Source organism: Artibeus jamaicensis, unplaced genomic scaffold (assembly GCF_021234435.1).
Source record: "Artibeus jamaicensis isolate MK-2021 breed Jamaican fruit bat unplaced genomic scaffold, CSHL_Jam_final scaffold_1964, whole genome shotgun sequence".
NCBI classification, from domain to species: domain Eukaryota; kingdom Metazoa; phylum Chordata; class Mammalia; order Chiroptera; family Phyllostomidae; genus Artibeus; species Artibeus jamaicensis.
The window spans coordinates 32,430,073-32,449,958 of NW_026522030.1; the positions used below are offsets into that span (position 1 = coordinate 32,430,073).

The 19,886-nt window shown below is 42.1% G+C and overlaps 1 protein-coding gene across 3 annotated transcripts in view; it reads right to left on the reverse strand.

Moving 5' to 3' along the window:
• PCSK5 (proprotein convertase subtilisin/kexin type 5) overlaps nt 1-19,886 on the reverse strand; it is a 419,085-nt gene that overhangs the window by 80,620 nt on the left and 318,579 nt on the right. For all 3 annotated transcript variants that reach the window (XM_053656428.1, XM_053656427.1, XM_053656429.1), the window contains 2 exons: nt 11,261-11,363; nt 4,362-4,498 (listed from right to left, as the gene is read on the reverse strand). In XM_053656428.1, the coding sequence (XP_053512403.1) occupies nt 4,362-4,498; nt 11,261-11,363 (240 nt within the window). The remainder of the gene's footprint in view (nt 1-4,361; nt 4,499-11,260; nt 11,364-19,886) is intronic.

Consider the following 19,886-nt stretch of genomic DNA (forward strand, 5'->3'; position numbering starts at 1 on the left):
CTTTGGCTCCTTTACATGCATTTCTAAAAGTTCCTGAGCTTCTGTCAAGACTGGGCTCTACAAGGAAAGAATCAGCAGTGCCTCTAGCATGAGACTATGGGAATTAACTCCTGGGTAAAGTGGAAAATTCTAATTAGTTACAAACAATTGCAATTAATAAAAAAAATAGTATGATCAGTTACAAATAAATACATCAAAAAAGCAAGATTATTATGGATGCACCTAGAGGTCTCCTACCCTTCCCCTCTTAGAGTTTTTATTTGTGCTGAGTGTGTTTAGCATATCAGTCTTCTCTGAACCCGATCTCCCATATGCTCTGTCTTCTGAAGAACAGCTGATCTGTGCTACCCAAAATACCTGGGGTCTACTGTTCACTCATCATGTATCACATGAAGACCCAGAACCATCAAAATGCAAGGCTGCTGAATTCATACACAAAGATAGCACTGGCTATGATGTTACCAGTACAGAAACTGCAAGTTGGTATAAGGTTAGAGTGAACCATGTGAGATTGCTAACATTCAACTATTTTTTACCCATAAACTTGGCACTCTCAAATGGTTTAACCTAATGTTTCTTATTTAATTAAAGCCCTTGTTTAAATACAACTTAAAAGTACACTCTTATATTATGAGTTCTGAAGCCCCCTCTTTTCTGGTGGTGATTTTAGGCCAGAAGTTTGTTGGTTCCTGTGGGAACAAAAAAAATAAAGAGGGCTCCCATAGAGGTGTTGGAAAAGAGTCTATGGCCTCCACGTTTGAAAGGAGAGTCTTTGGGAGGATAAATATTCTTTGGGAGAGTATTTGGGAGATTCTGCAGCTACAGACCAGTGCTGTGGAGCACAAATCCCTGATCTGGTACCTGGAATCTCAGGAGACCACCCAAGGGTTGACCTTACAAATTATATTCTTCTCAGGCACATTGTGAGAGCCTAGCAAACTCCGTTTCCATGACTCATTCAGAAAAGACCCTGTTTTTCAGAGGGCCAGGTTTCTCAGATCTAGGTAAGAAGCTCTAGGCAGGTGGGAAGCCTGCTCTCGCTCTGTCTAGCAGTTGTACAATCTCTACACTTTGACGTGGTGTCAACTCAGGATCCAGAAGACTGGGGACATCCTGGCATAGAGCAAGTTCTAAATACATGTTTGCTGAATGACTGAAAGACTGAGTAAATTCATATTTGGCAATGTTCCTATTTTCCCAGCCCAGCCAACTGCATCTTTACATAAAAAATTAACAGTAATGGGTTCAGATAACAGAGAAAATGTTCTCCAACCCCATGTTTATTGTTTAGACCTAGATTTACTATTTTAGATGACTTTGGAAATTATAATTTGGATTTATGGGGTGGAGATTTGAAGGGCCTTGGTATGTAAAAGACCCTGCATGAGGGTGTCACTGAGATGTCTTGACCATGGCCAGCTTTTCCCATGGGCTTGGTCCAAGCGTATGCCAAGATTTGGTCATTTTTCTAATACCCTGAATAGTATGGCAGCTCACTAAGTTTGGTTTGATAATTTGGATCATTGATTTAAATCCCATGCATACATTTTTGGCCACTTGCCAAGAATTTAAATATTATAATTATATGTAGGAGAAGCTGGTTCTATTGCAGTAGTAGAAGGGCAGATATTTTTGTTAGTTGCCAAATCTTTCATGTGATGAGACAAGGGTTAAAGTTCAGGAACTCCAAAAGAGGTTCGGATCAGCTTTCATTTATACTGAAGAGGAGTAATTAATTCTTTTCAGTTAATTCCACTTCATTACTGGAATTAATTATTTCCAGTTAATCTCTTGGTGGATGATTTTGTTAGAAGAGAAGGCAAGCCAATGTGAAGACAGTGGATGTCTCCAGGAGGAAAGGAGGGTTGAGGGTTGGAGTCATGAGGAAAGGGGACTGCTAGAAAGAAGGAAAGAAGGAAAGAAGGAAAGAAGGAAAGGCTGAGGAACTCTGAAAATAAATTCTGCCCACGATAGCTGCTGGTTCACTCTGGTAGAGAACAAATACAGAAGAAAATTTAGAGTGAATCTTCACCAACATAGCTGGAGATCTGCCTACCTAAAAGGATTCAGACCTAAATGTTAACAAAATTACAATCAAGGGGCCACATTTCTACAAAACAATGGAAGAGACTTACATGTGACTCCCTAGCCACCAGATTCTCAGTCTTTTAGGAAAGCCTATTGGTACAGAACTGTATCAGTTCAATCATCCATCTTCTCTAGCACAGTCTCACACATTAGCTGTGTGAATACATGAACTAGGGGCATTATGCTCTTTATAAGAGAGAATCCTGCTAAATAGAGCTGGCTCAACAACAGTATCCTCTGTAGGAAGCCTCCTCTGTTCACTGAAGCTGAAAGTGAGTCTTCTTCTCTGACCCATGGCAGGATTCCTAGTATTCATTGGGTTTTTAGAATTTTCTTGTTTTATAACACATGAGGACACACCCCTCTGTTTGACTGTAAACTCCTTGAAGGCAAGTTTCATTGATTGTAATTTCCATGACAGTTTGTACAGTAACTTATAATGGGAGGGGCAGAATGAATTTCTGTTAACATAATGGATTAAGCATACTTTCAAATAGAAAGAAGCACCAAAGCATTTTATGTGTTGATTGTTCTAAGTAGTGATAGGATATTTAGAACATTTTAGACATTTATTTAGCATTTGAGCTACTCCTTAAATTTGTGCTATGCATGAAGAATTAGTGTGTCTTAAATCGGAAAGGATTTTCGATGCCATCTTCTCTGTGCTTCCCCTTTTTGCAAACAAGGAGAGACTTAAAAAGGTGAAGTGAGGATCTAGAACTTAGGTTTTCCGATTGCTGGCACCGATGTCCTTTTTACTGAACCATTCATTCATTCAGTTATATTGTGTGCCAGACTTTGCATAGTCTTAGGGACAAGTTGGGTATCAAGTGTGAGGAGGTCTGTAAAGTGAGAAGTATGGGGCTCTAAGCATCCTCATATAAAGAGGGCTTAAATTAGGTAAGGAGGTAAGGCAACCCTTACTGAGGAAATGACATTGAAACTGAGATGTAAAGGATGATTAGAAGGGGATCAGGAAGACAATGACTGGGGAACATCTCAAGTGAAGTCTTTGAACAGCTGGAGAAGCTCAAATGCTCACAGGAATAATGAAGTGTAAACAATAACAGCAGTAGTAATAAGCTAATATTTTATTGAGTGCTTCCTATATAGCCAGCCCTGTTCTGAGTGCTTTGTTATTCTATCTCATTTAGTCTTTTTTCATTTTTATCATAATCCTAAAATAGGGCAACCACTATTACCATCTTATAAATGAGGAAAGAAACAGAATGAGCAGGTTGCAGATCAAATTTGACATAGATATACTCTGTGTACATAAGAAACACAAAGAAATAATTTTAATTTATACTAGAACTGTGTTATTTCCCATATTTTTTCAAAGCATGGTACTCTCCATTTGTTCCTTTTTCTTGATTCTATTACAAGCAAGAATAAAGATAAATAGTTCTCTCCCGCCAGAGATGCCATGGTGTTTGGTGATGGTGGTAACTGGTAGCCTCAGAATCAGTGAGAAAACTGGGAGTGGTGAGGAAGGTGAAGTGGGCTGCAGTCAACCATTAGGACACGTAGACCCAGTGTTGCCAGATCGTCCAAGTTTTTAAGAGAAACAAAAAAATCCCAGGTGTTTATTTGAAATTTCTCAATTTTAAAATTTGGCTCAAATTTTAAAAGTATGATTCAGGTCAGATAAAATGTGACTCTGTCCCACATGAGGTCAAAGTAGGGGAGAGGCCTGTGAGGGGAGTCTGGACAGGAGCCAGCGGTCAAACTGCAGAGGGCCTTTGAGGCTGGCGGTTCTGATCCAGGGACAGCTTAAACCTGAGTTGTTAACCCAGGGACAGAGAAGGTGAGGTTTGTGTTTTGAAGTGGTTACTTTGTTCCCACAGGGCACTGACAGCTTCTAAATGGCACAGCTCTCGGCCGAGGAGACCTAGGCACAACCTTATTACAGTGTTTCTCTGAAAGGCAGAACATGTCTGCCTCAGTTTCCTAGCTTTTCACTTTGACCTCAACAAACCTGAGCTTTACTGTCTATCTCATGTCTGACACCGTGTTCAGATGCCCTTTCTTCCTCCTTCTCTGGAAAGACATCGCTTAGCTTCTCTCTCCTGTCCTCAGGGGCAGTGAGTCTACAATAATGCAAACTTGGGTCTGGATAACAAGCAGAAACTTGGTTGAACACACTCTCTAATGAACAGCTGTTTAAACTCAACCCCTTTTCCCTAGACATGAAGCTTCTGAGTCACACCAAATAATGTCCCAAACTAAATAACGAAGCAACAAAGAACGAGTGACCAACCAGACTCCCTCACCTACTCCACAGGATGTGCAATTGGAAGGCCCATTTCCTTGGCATTCTTGGCAGGTGTAGTGGCATAGCTGGCATTGGTTCTTAAATTTGTATTTGCCTGGGGGACAGTCCAGAACGCAGCGGCCATCATCAAAAGTCCTAGAGGAAAAGCAGGCTTTTAGAGTTTGTAAGGGTGACTTTCTGGAATAGCCTTAAGTTTTAGAACATGTGGTGTTTGTGTTCTGCTGCACCGGCTTGGTTTCATGGTTCTAGAAACAACAGGGATGGCTGGGACTGATCATCTTAGACCATGTGGGATATTAGTCATGTACCATCCTTGGCCCAAGGTTGGGAGCCAACAGCAGGCATGCCAGACACTGGCTGGGGATGCAGTCCTGATTCTGGTTGCAGATAAGCTAACCGTGCCCCAGGGATTAAACCCGTATTGTAGGTCCCAGCCAAACCCAGCCCACAGTCAGATAATGGTCTTGGAACTTTCAAGACACTAACAGGAACTCCGAACCCAGAGGCCTTGGAGAAAATATTCTTCCTTTAGGTATGAACATGCCTACACTTCACAAGGGAAATGTCAACTCTAAGAGCTCTCAGAGGGTAGAATGACGTATTATCCTATAGTTTAGGTGCTACTTATAAACTTGGCCTATGCATGTGGCAAGTAATGAATGAACTATGATTTTGTGTGTCACTTTTGCAAGGATTTCCTGAAGTATAGGGCACCACATCTTCATTTTCTGACCACATTTTCAATCACTTGTAAGGACACCACAGATAGCAGATAAGCTGCCAAGACCTGCTTGGTTTCATACACATACCATATATATCACAATGTCATGGCTAATGTTTTCATAGTTTTGTTTCTTTTTTTCCCCTTGCAAAGTAATCCCAAGAACAAATGTGATTAAGTAAATTGTATCCAAGAATTTTGCTCAGAAAAATTCAAAATTGGTGCCCAAATGCAAGAGTCAGATGGGTGATATGAATAGATGAGGTGAGTTGCGGGGCTCAACCCCCAGAGCTTCTAATTCAGTAGATCCAGGGGGGAGGGAGCTGAGAATGTGTGTTTTTGACACGTGTCTGAGTGATGCTCATGTAGCTGGTCTAGAGAACACACCTGAGAACTGCAGCTCCACCTTCTGCTCACTGATAGTCTGGATGGATTACTATGGAGTTTGCTAAATGATTCCTACGTAATACAGGTGTACCAAACTGGTGTCTTGTAGTGCATCTTTAGAGTAGTAGTTGTGTCAGTTGGATGGTTAACGAAGCACATAGTACATACATGCCACCGAGGGCATAATGTTGGCATCCAAGCCTTTCTTCCACCTCTGTCTACTCAGACCAGACATCACATGAGAGGCCAGATATAGGCCTCATGCCACTTATACCAGAGGTGGCACTGGCACTGTTTGCATAGGTAGAGCCAGCCTTAAAGTAGGAATAGACATTTCAATCCCAAACTTGGAGGAAATTGGGGTGGAGCGAGGCTTGCTGAATAGAGTGTTACTGGCAGCCTTCCATCTTGTTCCTACTCTCTGAAAGACTGTGTCATTTGCATCTGTTTGGGATCAGGTTGGGATTAAAGCCAACAGCATAAAACAGAAGGCTGTCTCATTCCCATCCCCTCCAGGTTCTGGTCACCATACCCAGCGCCACTGGGGTGACCAATCCTTTTGGCCTGCTGCAGAGCGTGGAGATCAGCCCTAAACCGATAAGCACACACATGGGTTGTCCTTGTCAAAACAGATCCCCTGCACCATGGCATATGATGAGAGGACCGCGTTCCCAGCCCAGACATTTAGCTGATGGCACTAATGACAGCTTGAAATATCCTGATCCCACCTTGCCTCTGCTTTCTGAGCTAGAAAATTTTTCAAGAGATAATTTGGATGTGGCTAGTTAAAAAAACAAAACAAAAAGCCCTTCCTTTAAGAAAAACGGAGCAAGAGCTTTCTGGGGTTTTTAAACAAGGAAGCTATTCGCTGCTCTGCCAAAAAAGAGAGTGGGACATGCTTATTTGTGAGGGTTCATTTTTTGCTAAAAGTAAAGGGGATGGAAAATATATCCTCATTTTGTCCTTTATAGAAAGGTATGACAGATTAGTTAAGGGAGAAATTATTTCTCTTGAGAGGGACAACTAATACTCTCAATGATGCGAACTATCTAAAATCATCCAGAAACTGGTGTGGGGTGAAACATGGTGTCATATTCTTAGGTTGGTACTGGGCTGCGTTTCTTACTCATGTGCCTCATTAAGCACATAATGGTGCATTAGATCCCCTCTATCCGCCTCTGCTGTAAGGAAAGCACTGGGGACACACCCAGTTTTTGTAAGAACATGATTCTTTGTAAAGAGCAAAAGACAGAGAAAACAGTCAGGCTTAAGTGCAGGCCCTGAATTATGTCATCACCCCTACCCCTGACCCCCTCAAGAAAACTTGCCAATGAACTTAAAGAAAAGGACCCTTTCAGGCGGTGCAGATTTATACTGACAACAACAAACCTTCCCTAGTGGAGGAGAATAGATCCTTGCCCTGGTCTCCATGGGGCCCAAACCGTCTCTGAGATCACCAGTCATCCAATTTGTGCATTTCTGAGATGCTCAGGCAAGGTCACCTTTACAGGCAAAGCACTTCTCTCCCCAAGCCACACATGCTCTTGGCCTTTCCCTAAGCAGTGAACCATTCTCGGTCCATCAGGGCTCATGGAAATGAAGAAGGAGGCAAAACCAAGTGCTAAAGAGTGGGGCAGAGGCAGAGGTGATATTCTCAACATCAGTACTGAATTCTCCAGAAGCTCCAGGAGTAAGTGTGTGTGTGTGTGTGTGTGTGTGTGTGTGTGTGTGTGTGTGAGAGAGATAGAGAGAGAGAGAGATGTGCACTGGAATGGAAGAGATGACAAGTCAGGGTTAGCTGGTCCTCTGTGCTCATTATTAGTTTGGCCTAAATAAAACCATCAGAAGGGCATTTAACGTATCTTCTTGGTGCTTTAATGTTTTAACAGATGGAGTCTGGCAAAAAGGCCTCTTTTTTCTGAATTGATTGAAACAGATCAAATAAAACTTTAGAGGGTGGGTAAGAACAGAGGTATCTTTTACATGCTTTTAATTAGTTTGTCAACTCCGTAACTGCTTCAGGGCTGGGCCGGGTGATCAGCTTGGGCAGTGGGGACCACGGCCTGACGGAGCGATGTGTGTTACATGACAGAGACATACACCAGTGGCTCAAGTTTTCAGTCATTTTTAAGAATCTAAATCCAAGAGTTGATGAAAACATACAGGGAGAACTGGAAGTTGAAGAGAGGACTTTTAAATTTTTGATTTCTCATAGAACAACTTCAGAGTTAAATTATTATTATTTAATTGTATTATGGAAAAATTTAAACATATATAAAATAAGTATCACTGTACCCCCACCGTATTCTCCACTCAGCTTCAACAGTTGTCAACAACACATGGCCAATCTTACTTCATCTCAATCCCCACTGATTTACTCCCCTCCTGTATGGTTGTTTTTTAAAGATTTACTTATTTACTTTTAGAGCAAGGGGAAGGGAGGAAGAAAGTAAGGGAAAAAAGCATCAATGTGTGGTTGCCTCTCGCACATCCACAACTGGGGACCTGGTCCATGACCCAGGCATGTGCCCTAGACTGGGAATTGAGCTGGGAGCACTTTGGTTCACAGGCCAGTGCTGAATCCCCTGAGCTATACTAGCTATGCCATATGGTTTTGAAAATACCTCTGCGTTAAATTCCTTTAGAGATGAATTTTATTCTACTAGGACTGGAGATATCCAAAACTGTAAGAATAAGAAGCAACTCAAAGAGACCAACTATGCTGGTTATTCTGTTCGTCTCCCCTTCCTCCTGCCCAGACCCATCTGCCAGCATTGTCTGTGTTGGACTTGTGTTCACTAGGAACCGCTTCTCCAGGCTCACTTCTCTCACTGGCAGGCGGTGTTTCCCATTGGCCTCTGGGTAGTTTTAGACCGGGGGAGACACCGTCAGGATCTGAAAGTGGGAGGAGAGATTGGGGTATTTATTTCAGCCAAAGCCATAATTCCCTTCCATAGTTCTGGAGGGCTGTGTCCCCTCTAGCTCTAGTTTGTACAGGAGGGACCCCCTAAAGCCCAGAGTTTATTTATTAAAAAATTATGTACTTATTCTTACATGTTTAAACTTCAGTCACCTTCCATTTGATGCTCTCCATTTGAGGCAATACATCTATTGAGACTTTTTTTTTTCCCCACTGCTTAAGACAGTTTTGAACTCATCGATTTTGATGCCTTTTAGTGCTTCTGCCATTTTTTGGTTTCACATCTTCCACACTGGCAAAACATTTTCCTTTGAGGACTTTTTTTGTCCAAAGGGAAAAAAGTTACTCAGGGGGAGATTGGGTGAATAGGGAGGGTGGGGCACGGGGGTCATGCTGTTTTTGGTCAACGACTGCTGAACACTCAGTGCAGTGTAGTCAGGTGCACTTGTAAATCATCCAGCATGAAATGGGTAAATGTGTTGAAAGAGTCTTCAAAAAAGTTTCACTGCAGCTGACAGAACACAACCTCTCACAACAACACGTCTGGTACACTGATACAGTTGGGTTCCTTCACCTATGGGGGAAGCCTGTACTACAAGGGGCCTGCCTTCTAGAAGATAATTCCAGTTTCTTTTTGGTTCACCCTTGTGTAAGGTGTCTCCTTTTCCACGGTTGCAGCTTTAGCTTCAGGCCTAGGGCATTAAGGCTACCCCACTATTGCTTGATTCTGAGTACATTATCATCCCTTAACTTTGACTTTCTGAGTTACCTATAAGAATTCACGGGCCTTGAACCTAACTCAGAGCTGGACAAAAACCAAGTGCTCAAGACTGTCTTGAGCCCTGGCCAGGTAGCTAAGTTGATAAGAGCATCATCCCCATATGCCAAGGTTGTGGGTTCGATGCCCAGTCAGCACACATAGAAGAATCAACGGATGAATGCATGAATAGGTAGAACAATAAATCAATGTCTCTCTCTCTCTCTCAAAATCAGTCAGTCAGTCAGTCAGTCAATCTATAAAAAGACTGTCTTGAATGGACCTGATTCTGCTTAAGGAAATGCTTTGGCAAATAATTTGCTGCACTTTTCAAGAACAAATGAGTTGACATCATCTTTCAGAGTAGTTTCTTTCTTCTCATCTTCTCAACCCCCTTCCAGGGAAATGCAGGTAAGTGAAGAAGTCAGATAGTCCATTGCCACGATACGGTGCCCTTTCTTGAACATATTTGCAAGTAACTGACATCAAGGAACAGAATTGAGCAAAGAATTGAGTGCTCAGGAAGATGAGAAGAAAATTGTTTCCGTGGAACAAGATTTCCTTAGAAGTACATCCTGGTTCAAGATCCATACACATGCATTTCTTTCTTCAAAAGATAAAAAAATCATGAGCTGCTTAAATAAGTTAAACTACCCAAATGGCCCAGGAGGTGTACCTCTCATCTCATACCTGTGGGCTTAGATAATTCTTTAATGGCCATTTATGGCAATCAAAGTCTCACTTTTGGTGAGCCCGAGGTGGTCATGATTTCTGGAGTGTACACAGGACAAAACTAGCTACTTTATTAAACAACTGCTAAATATTCCCTTTGTTCAAGGATGTCCAAACATGCAATGGAATTTGATTCTGGATATGGTAGGGAGTTAGAGGAGAAATAGGACCATTTTTAGAAACCTGTCTGTATCTAATAGAGTGCCCCAAAGCTGCTTTAAAGCTAATTCAATATTTAGAGGCATAGAAACTTCAAAGAGACACTTGGCAAATGTTATCACACTTACCATTGAGGATACTTAAGACTCTTCTTTTGTGCCTCCCTCCCTCTCTCCATTCTCACTCCAGATGGTTGAGGGAACTATCTGGAGAGCCAAACCCCCGATATTGATTATGCACTTTATAAAGTTCAATAAAACACACATTTATTACTATATGTTGATCACTGGGGGGGAATAAAGAGGTAAATACCCTGCATTTCCTGCTCAGGATGTTGCAGTCCTAAGGGAGAGTTAGATGAAATGACTGCAAGACAGAGGGAATGCCCGTCCCAGAGCCACCTGCCACTGCAGCAGCCTTGTCCTGCTGGTCTGGGGAGAGACTGTGCTTACTACACATTAAGCAGAGCAGTGACTGGCCACGCAAACAGCAAGCCAGTCAACAGATAGTAAATGCTAAAACCAAAGGGTTGTTAACAAAAAATATGATAAGCTCATAATTCTCTTCCTTAGAAATTTTCAGTTAATTAGAAATTAGTGTAGATGCTCATTCCATTCGGATACTTGGCATTTCCTCATTCATTCAACTCAAACATTTGAGTGCCCACCATTTTCCTAGCACTGTGATAGCAAATAGAGATACATAGATGAGTATTTTAAGGAGCATATAGTCTAACAAAGGGGTAGATTTGTAAATGAATGTCTTAAAATGTCATAGTTGCTCTTATGGAAATTTATACAGAGACAGGGGAACATAAAAAGGAAGAAGTTAATTCTATTTGGAAGAGGTAAAAAAAATGCCTTCCTAGAACAGTTCACCCATGACCTGATTCTCAAAATCAGAGTAGATATTTGCTCAGCAGATGGGGATGATGGTGGAGGGGTGTCTGTGCAGAAAGGGATGAGACTCCAGGCATCAAAGTCGCCACCATCATTGTTGATGAGAAGACCCCTCTAATGTCCAGAGTACTGATTCTTGCAGTGGGCATGGGGCGTCGTGGGGAGAAGATGCTTCCGACCATGGAGAGTTACAGTGTCATGGGAAAGAGCTTGATTCTTTCTCCTGCTGTTCCAAAATGTGTCCCTTAACAGTAAGCACCTTCTCTCTCCATCCTGCAACCCATGAGCCACCAACCACAGGAGATACTGAGAGACCACTCACCTGGTGACCGGGCAGCTAGTGCAGTGTTCCTGGCTCGGCCCCCGGCACTTGGCACACGAGGCTTCACACATCTGGCAGTGGCCATACTCGTCAGTGTATTCTCCTGGGGGAAAAAAAAAACTAGCTGTTTACCTCATTTCTACATGGCAGTGCTGCCTGGGCTGTCAGTCTGAGAGCAGCCAGACCTGTCTGTGGCTGCCTGAAAGCAACGGAGACAACACAGAGAGAAGGACCTTGACTGGCTTCGGTGGCCAATCCTAAATCCTGACCCTATAACAACAGCTGCTCTTCTCCCAAGGGCCCTGGAAGTTGGAACCTCAGAAAATCATGAGGCAATGACATAATTTTGGATCTAGTCGAAATGTGTTACAGAGTTTATAAGTAGAGAGATGCTAAGGGGGCTTCCTACAGGACCCTTCGCTGAGCTCCTGCTGAAGTTTCCATTTAAGGCTGAAGGCTTATGGCCCACAGAGACCCCACTTACAGCCTTGGTTTAAGTTAAGCAACAAGCTGGACCCACCCAGGTCTTGTCCTATCACTTTGGGGAGGATTGTGATTGCTTGTTAAGAAGGGGAGTTGAAGCTTGGCTGACATTTGACAGATGTCAGCTGCTTCTTGCCCTGAAAGCGTAACAGTGAAGCGATAGCCAGAGAATTCTTCATTTAATTGGAAAGCTTATCTTTCCCAAGCAAAAACACACATGAGGCCTTTCCATAGGAGCAGAGCCAGCCCCACCAACATCTTGTAGATGTTTAAGAAATCACTCCCACGGCAGAGGTGGTAGAGAGAGGTGAACCTCATCAAAGGTGATACTCCAGTGATGGGTCTCTACTCACTGAATCCAACCCTCTACTCACACTGTACTCATTCTCTCCTCCCATTGTCTTAAAAGAAGTTGACTTCAAAGAAACTGAATTTTTTTTCAGTCTGATTGAAAGAGGCACCTTGTATGGCTTAGAAATCGATCATGCTCAGGAACTATAGATTTGGATTTCATCAGAGTCACAACTTTCACTTGCCTCCCACCCCAGCTTTCACAGCCCTCAAAGCATGCCTGAACACTGTATGTCTAAGTCCCAGCCAGAGTGGTGAGGTGGCAGGACTTGCCTGTGGTTTAATCAAGTGGTGTTGCTGAAACTCTCGGGTTCACTGCCTGCTTTATTGTGGCTGTATGGAAAAAAGCCCTGGGAACATAGACTTGCCTGTGAGGAATGGAGGAAGTCCACTCCTCTGCTTTTCCCCCTAATCTTACTGAATGAGTTCAGTTGGGTAGGGTGAACCTCATATACACAAATCATCCACTTACTAGCACTAAACCACAAAATGAGTGAGCCTTAAATGAGTAGCCAGTGGGTGCAAAACATGGAAATGGGCAAATTGTTCACTGCACAGGGTGCCTGCCCAAACTGTCACCTGGAGTTGGAAACCCAGCCTGTGTTGATTTCACCAGGCTGTGCAAACTGGTGTTCACTGCCTCTTTCTCTGTAGGGAGCGCCTTTCACTAGTTCACACAATGGTGTTAGATTGGGCCATTTGTATTCTTGGTAATCAGTAGTCCCAAGGAAAAAAAAAAAAAAAAAAAGCTGGGACTTCTGTCCAGTAGGAGTGTTGATTTCAAGTTGGGAATGTCACTTAATATAGATATCACATTTACGTAGCCTTCTTCTTACTTAGTCAGACTCTCCAGTTTCACCTCTTAATAATTGACCTTGTATTATCCCTTTGCTTGTGTCACAAGGCACAACCAATTGATCAGGATGATTATCAGTCCAGGCACCAGCTAGTTGAAGAGCAGAGGATCTGGGGCAGACGTGGTAGGAACAAGTAGAGCTTGCCTACATTGTACGTGCTAATGATTTGTGTTGGATGATAGCTACCTATCTCTCAAAATATACGTGTGGAGTGGAACAGGTATGGGGGAACATCACAGAGGCTTCTAAACCCAAAGAAAATGTTTTCTAGAGAAATATTGGATCATAGCTTGTTCTTTCATTTATTCATTCCATGGATATTTTTTGAACACCTATGTGCTATGTACTAGGTGAGATTTTGAGGTATACAAATTAAAAGGGCCCTGCTCTTGAATTCTCAAAGATTTTTGAGAAGAATGATTCGTAAGTCAATATTTACAATTCAAATGCTAGCCAGGAGCCTTCAACTTCTTTGGACAGGCTGCATTAAAGTCTAAAACAGAAGAGCAAGGGCATACTCTGGACTCTTCTAGACCTAGATGCAAAGACCATTATTTTGCCTTGACATTGGTGCCTATAAAAACTGATACAGTGGTTTGGTTCACCTAACTCTTACCACCCATCCACCCTAATCTCTGTGGTGCATTAGATTTAATGCTAGGGTGGGTTTTTAAACTAAATACACCTTGCTCTACTAAATCGAGTGCTACTTAGATGGTTCTGAGAGGTATACCATATCTATACCCGAAGTCTCCCTTATAGTTACAGATGATTCATGGTTATGTCAAGCAAGGGTTATACAGATGTTACTGTGGAAATTTTCAATTCTCTTGTGTCTTTTGTTTGCTTCTTTCTTGGCTTCCATAAGCCAGTAGGTGGTAGTGATATCCTGGCCTCGTCCTTCTTTGATCTGCTAAACTATCTGCCATTCACAAAGTTATCATCACCTTAGATATAATCATCACTTGGAATTGCCCCATCTCTGAGATTTTAAATACCCACTCCAAACACAACCTTCTTATGCTTCCCTATGGTGAGTTCTCCCCAATCGATTATCCTTTCTCTCATCTTTCTAGTTCCTTCTTGCATTTCTCACTGGAGATAAGTTGAACCACTTTAAAACACAAGTTAGAATGGAGTACCCATTCTTTCTCACTAGGTGATTGCAATACCTAATTTGCTGAAGAGATACTGAATTTCCTCAGCATCATTTTTCTCAATGTCAATATTCCTTTCTATCCTCTCCTTGACTATTCACTTGTCTCCTGTCTCTGAGGAAGGTACATCTCTCTTCCTGGCCTTTGTCAACTCTCCATCTAATGCTTTTTAAAAATCTTCCTTCAGGATATTTCTCCACCAGTATCTTTGTCTTCAATCTTGTCTCCGCATTTCTTGTTAGTCTCTGATCTACAAATGTTCTCCCCAAACTACAGCCTTCCCAAGCACTTTTCTTCTTTGATAAGTGACCCTTCAAACATGTTTTTCCCGCCTACCACTTGGAAACAAAATGGAGAAAAACCTCATAACCTTAAAGCTTATGTAAGCAAGTCAGCACAGGACACTTAACTGCACCTCTTTCCAGTCTGCACGCCTCTTAACTTTAGAGCAAACTCTGGCTTTAGAACAGATGAGAATAGAGGGACCTGCCTTAATTTTCATATTTATGTGGATGTCCAATTAGTTACATAAACAACTGCCCCAGCCCTTGCAGGCACAAGTTTCCTTCTACACATTTGAAACCAAAGAAGCCAGATTCCAAGGACATGGTGAAGTTGCTTTGTTTTTTTGGTTATTGGAGCAGCAAATTCTTCTCATCTGTCTGTGTTGCACAATGAAGCTGAATGTTTATGACAGGAGTGATATACAAAATTTTTAGAGAGAAATCATTTTTAGCACAGATGTCTGGGGCCAATATTTTGTTCTCCATCCCATCCTACAAGCTCGTGCTTCTGGTGTCTTCATCCATTACTGTTATGTCCAAATTGTCTTTCTTCTGTAATCAATAGTTTTTCATTCCCTTTTAGTTCCTTTTTCATCTCATCCTATAATAGTTTAAAGGACACTGAAGAAGTGTCTCATGGGGAGCAATGATGTCTCAAAAGTTGAAAACACAGCTTAAAAATTAATACTTGTAAATTAAAAAATTTACAACTAAGTGGTGTGCTCTGGTTGTTCCACCTCTTGAAAGCATTAGAGCATATGTTTGTGTTAACAAATCTAAGTTACAAATAAACTTTATGAAATCATCCAGAATAGGCAAACATTTATTATATCATGCACAGCTACTAAACTCTGTTGAGAATAATGTAGCAATGGGCTTCCTGACCCAGAAGAACTTCGTTTCTCTTCAGAAACACTGTGCTTTCTTTTGTGCCTCATAATATTTCTTTATGGATTAGGGCCACATTTGAGTTAAAGAACATAAATATATAAACTAAATAAACTAATAAACCCACAGGAAAATAGGTTATCATGTGAGTCTAGAACAGCTTTTTTAGCAAGAGTGATTGGTAGGAGAAGATGGAAGGGACGTTTGAAGAGACATCAGCCATTTGGTTTCGATCTGGTTGTTTCAGTGAGCAGTCTTGGGGCAGCCCTTGTAGACCTCTGTCCATGCACTGTCACTCAGGGCCAGGAGTCAGAATGGGGCTTTCCTGAGTGACTACAACTGCTAAGTGCTAATTGAATGATACTATCTTTCTGCAAGGATGCCAATACCTAGTTTCCAAACCGATACCACTGTGTAAAGACAGCTTGCATGAAAAAAAATCCATATATTTCTTACTTTTTACCAGCTACAATAAATACTTGGTTACACTTTCAACTAGTTACATACTAATGAAATAATTTAGTTTTTAAGCATCATTAAATGTGAAATTTTATAGCAAGGGCCACACTATGAGGCCATCTACCTCATATTGCCAATATCTTCACTTAAAAGTCTGTACCAGCAACTTTCAACCTTTTTCATCTCATGGCATATACAAACTAATTACTAAAATTCTGAAGCACACCAAAATATATATTTTTGGCTGATCTGACAAAAATAGGTATAATTTTGATTTATTCACACTGGAGAGCTATTGTTGTGCTGGGCGTTACCATTTTTTAATTTGACAGTCTAAGGGAAAAGAGGTCAGTGACCCATAGTCAGTTATCACATGCACTCTGTTTGGAAATCACTGGTCTACACAATTATCTAGCCTTAAAAAAGAAGGACATTCTGACACATGCTACACCATGGGTGAACCTGGGAGACATTAGGCTAAGTGAAATAAGGCAGTCACAAAAAGACAAATACTGCATGATTCCATTTATATAAGGCACCTAGAATAGTCAAATTCAGTGGGACAGAATGTACAATGGCTCTTGCCAGTTGCTGGAGAGGAGGGGAAAATGGGGAGATATTGCCTAATGTGTACACGGTTTCAGCCAGGGGAGGTGGAACAGTTCTGGGGATGTACCCTGGCAACAGTTGCACTGCGATGTGAATGTCATTAACACCACAGAACTGCAAGGTTAAAATGGTAAATTTATGTTTTGAATATTTTAGTGCAATTTATAGAGTCTACATGATGAGCTTGTTTCTTCCCGCCCAAACTTAATTTTAAAGAAGAAACTCAGGATCATCTGCCCCGTTTAGGATGGGTCCAAAGAGCACGGACCATCCTGGGGAGCCAGTCTGTTGAACTGAGGCTTCGGAGGTCTGTGAGAATAGAACTGGATGGATAACTGGGTAACGCTTGTGCTAGTGGAGACATCTGGCAGATGGAACACTGCCTTTTTTCTTCATTAGGATCTACAAAGGCAGCGTGAACATCCAGCAGCTAGAGGGAGAGTCTGCTTCTACACACGGGAGGTGCCTGGAGGCCACCGCTTTGCCAGCTCATCCCCCGAACAACTTCCCCTTTTCCTTCTCCACAGGGCTTTCTGATTGCCAAGATTTCTCTCTCTTAGTCTCATTGCTTTTTCATTCTCAGGGTGGGTGCTGGTTCACCTGTGTGGTTTGTGCAGACACCCTAAAATGCTACTCTGGCCCCGTCCCCACCCCATGGCTTGTCGCTCCATCACAAAAGGATGGATTGAAAAAATGATGGGTCCAACACACTTGTAATTTTTCAGCTTACTTTAGTCCATACATTGTCCAAAGATCAAGGAATTAAAAGTTGATCCTTTTTGTTTCTACTGTTATTTTGGGCTCTGACCTCAATGAGGTTGCAAAAAAAAAAATGTATGTGTAGTCTTGGCCAATACACCTAAATCTAGTGGTGATAGAGTAATCGCACAGGCTCCCAGCATTGACACCTACCATGTTATAAATGTTCTATGTAATGTCTAACTTAAACAACAGTTCCTTTTATAAATGAGAAACTGAGGCTCAGAGAGAAGTCTTGCATGAATACATTCAACTAGCCAAGTGATAGAATTGGGCTATGACGTAGGTATGTCTGAGCCCGTGCCCTTTCTGCAGTATTTTCCTGGTATGAATTCATTTCCCCTTTGGCATTCCACGGAGCTTTGCTATATGTAAAAAGACAGAACTGAGCACATGGCTTGTCTAAACCATTTGGATTGGGAATCAAAAGGGAATTCATTGTGAAGACAGATGAACTTTGAGCAGGCTTTCTGCACAAAGATTTACTCAGTGTTTGAATAGACCCTCCAAATTTATATTTTCTCTGATAAAATGACCACCATTGATTAAAATGCAATTATAGTTATCAAATCGAGATTTTACAAGCCGTTTGTTCTGTCCACTAGCTTAAAAGTACCTAAGAGGAACCCAACAATATATTTTTTAATGAATAAAATAATTGGTTGTAGCTCTGCATAGGGATTTTCTGTTTGTGTGGTCTGAAAAGAAAATAAATGGGCTCTTCAGAAATAACTTATGACCAGGATTATAGTAACCTCTTCCTGGTTCCCCAGTTTATATGAAAATCTAGTATAGATGGATTGGTTCCTGCATGTCTTATCCTTAATTAAGGGAATTTTGCATCTTCTCTATGTTAGACATTTTAACTCCTAGCTTGAGGATGCTAAAATGAAAAAGGCTCTGAACTGTTGGTTGCAAGATCAAATACAAGGGGGGACAAAAGGCATGAGTGTGATTATTATCTGCAGTCAAACAAAGTTAATTTACAAGGTCTATCATTGAATCTGTGGATGGGGAAATCATGAACACTTTCCCGTACCAGGGTATGGTAGGCATAAATGCCTCTCTGAGGTGTGTAAGGTACCTTGCCTTTACTTTATTTAGCAGGCTGTCTGTGCTAGTCCTGTGAGTGAGCCCGGCATTTTTTCAGGGTCTCTAGTGCACTCAGTCCCTCCACTCCTCAGGAGCAGGATTTTATCCCCCAGTGTTCCCACTATTTGTGGCTGCAGAGGGACCATTCTCATGGGGGAAACTGTCCAGTGGCTGATGCATCCACAGTGAGGGGAAATGGATCTGAGAGAATAACTTGCTTACCTCTTGGAAAACATCACTGATAACCTGAGGCAGGTGACACTCAGGAGGCTCTTACTGAGCGAGTGAATGGCGCGAAAGGACATGGTGTTGCTTGAGTTTCCATGTAAACCCAGGAGCTAGCACAGCACTATCAAGTACTGAAGGCGGCATCGTTTCCTTTCACTTGGGAGGTGATGAAGATGGAAGGTGAAGCTGTCAGGATTGTAGCCCTCTGAGCCACAATCCTGGCACTTTTGAGCTAAACAAGAGTCCTTGAACATGGATGGGTTACAGCCCAAAGTTCTTCCCAAGTAGCTTAAAATGATCAAAATATTCCCTGTGATAGTGTAAGTCCTGAAACACAGGCAGTCTTACCACCTACTTTCATTTCTGTGGTGACCGAAAGGGCCTCCCCAACGCCTTTTATAACTTGCTGTTAAACCCTTCAAAGTACCAGGGCTCTCACTTCCCTTGCCTCATGCCCCATGAGAGGGAACATCCTTAAACTACAGTACTTCTTTTCCTCTGGATCAACACACCAAACATGCTGACTTTATCTTTCCTCTCCCACATTCCCTTCCTCTTGCCTCAAGCCGTGTCTGCTGGCACTAAAACATTGCAGCCTAATCACTTAAGCAAACAAGCAGAACAGAAACAGAATCATAGATATGGAAATCATTTGGTAGATTATTGCCCTCCAAATGGAGGGCGAAGGGGGAAAGCGCAGGAAAAGGTGGAGGGATTAAGAAGTACAAATTGGTAGGTACAGAACAGACAGGACGATGTTAAGAATAGCACAGGAGATGGAGTAGCCAAGGAGCTTATATGTGTGACCCATGGACATGAACTAAGGGGGCATGGCCAGAGAGAATGGCGAGTACAGGGAGGAGGCAGGCAAAGGGGGAGGAATTGGGACAACCGTAATAGCAGAATCTATAAAATATATTTGAAAAAGAAAGAAAAGAGATGCTCCTGGAAAGAGAAGGAAGTTGCATTCTGAGGCCTGAGGCTCCATCTGCACTGTAGCTGGTAATTGACAATTTAGTCTTTTTTTTTATGGGGTCGTCAGTAACACTGGCTGTTCGTGAACCCTGGACACTACAACAGGTCTGCACGGAGCAGGGCACCCAGAGTGCCTGAGTCCCTTAGTGACTGGGGAAGCACCTGATTAGTCAGGCTGCTGTATGTTTTACTGGGGGTGACCAAATTGTGCTTTATACAAAGCCTAGGATTGGAAGGAAAGAAGGAACCGAAGTTTGCAGTGTGCCTACAGAGCGCCTGCATGGTGGGAAGCACCGTGTTAGATAAATGCACAAATTTTGGAGTCATCCTCACCTGGGTTTGATTTGGGCTTCGTTCTCCAGCTTTTTGACATTAATTAAATCACATATTTTCCTGATGTTAATTTAGTGTAGTGAGGATAATACTCTCATTCTCACAGAATGTGGCTGGGATCACATGAGAAGACAGGCCTAAAGCCTAGTGG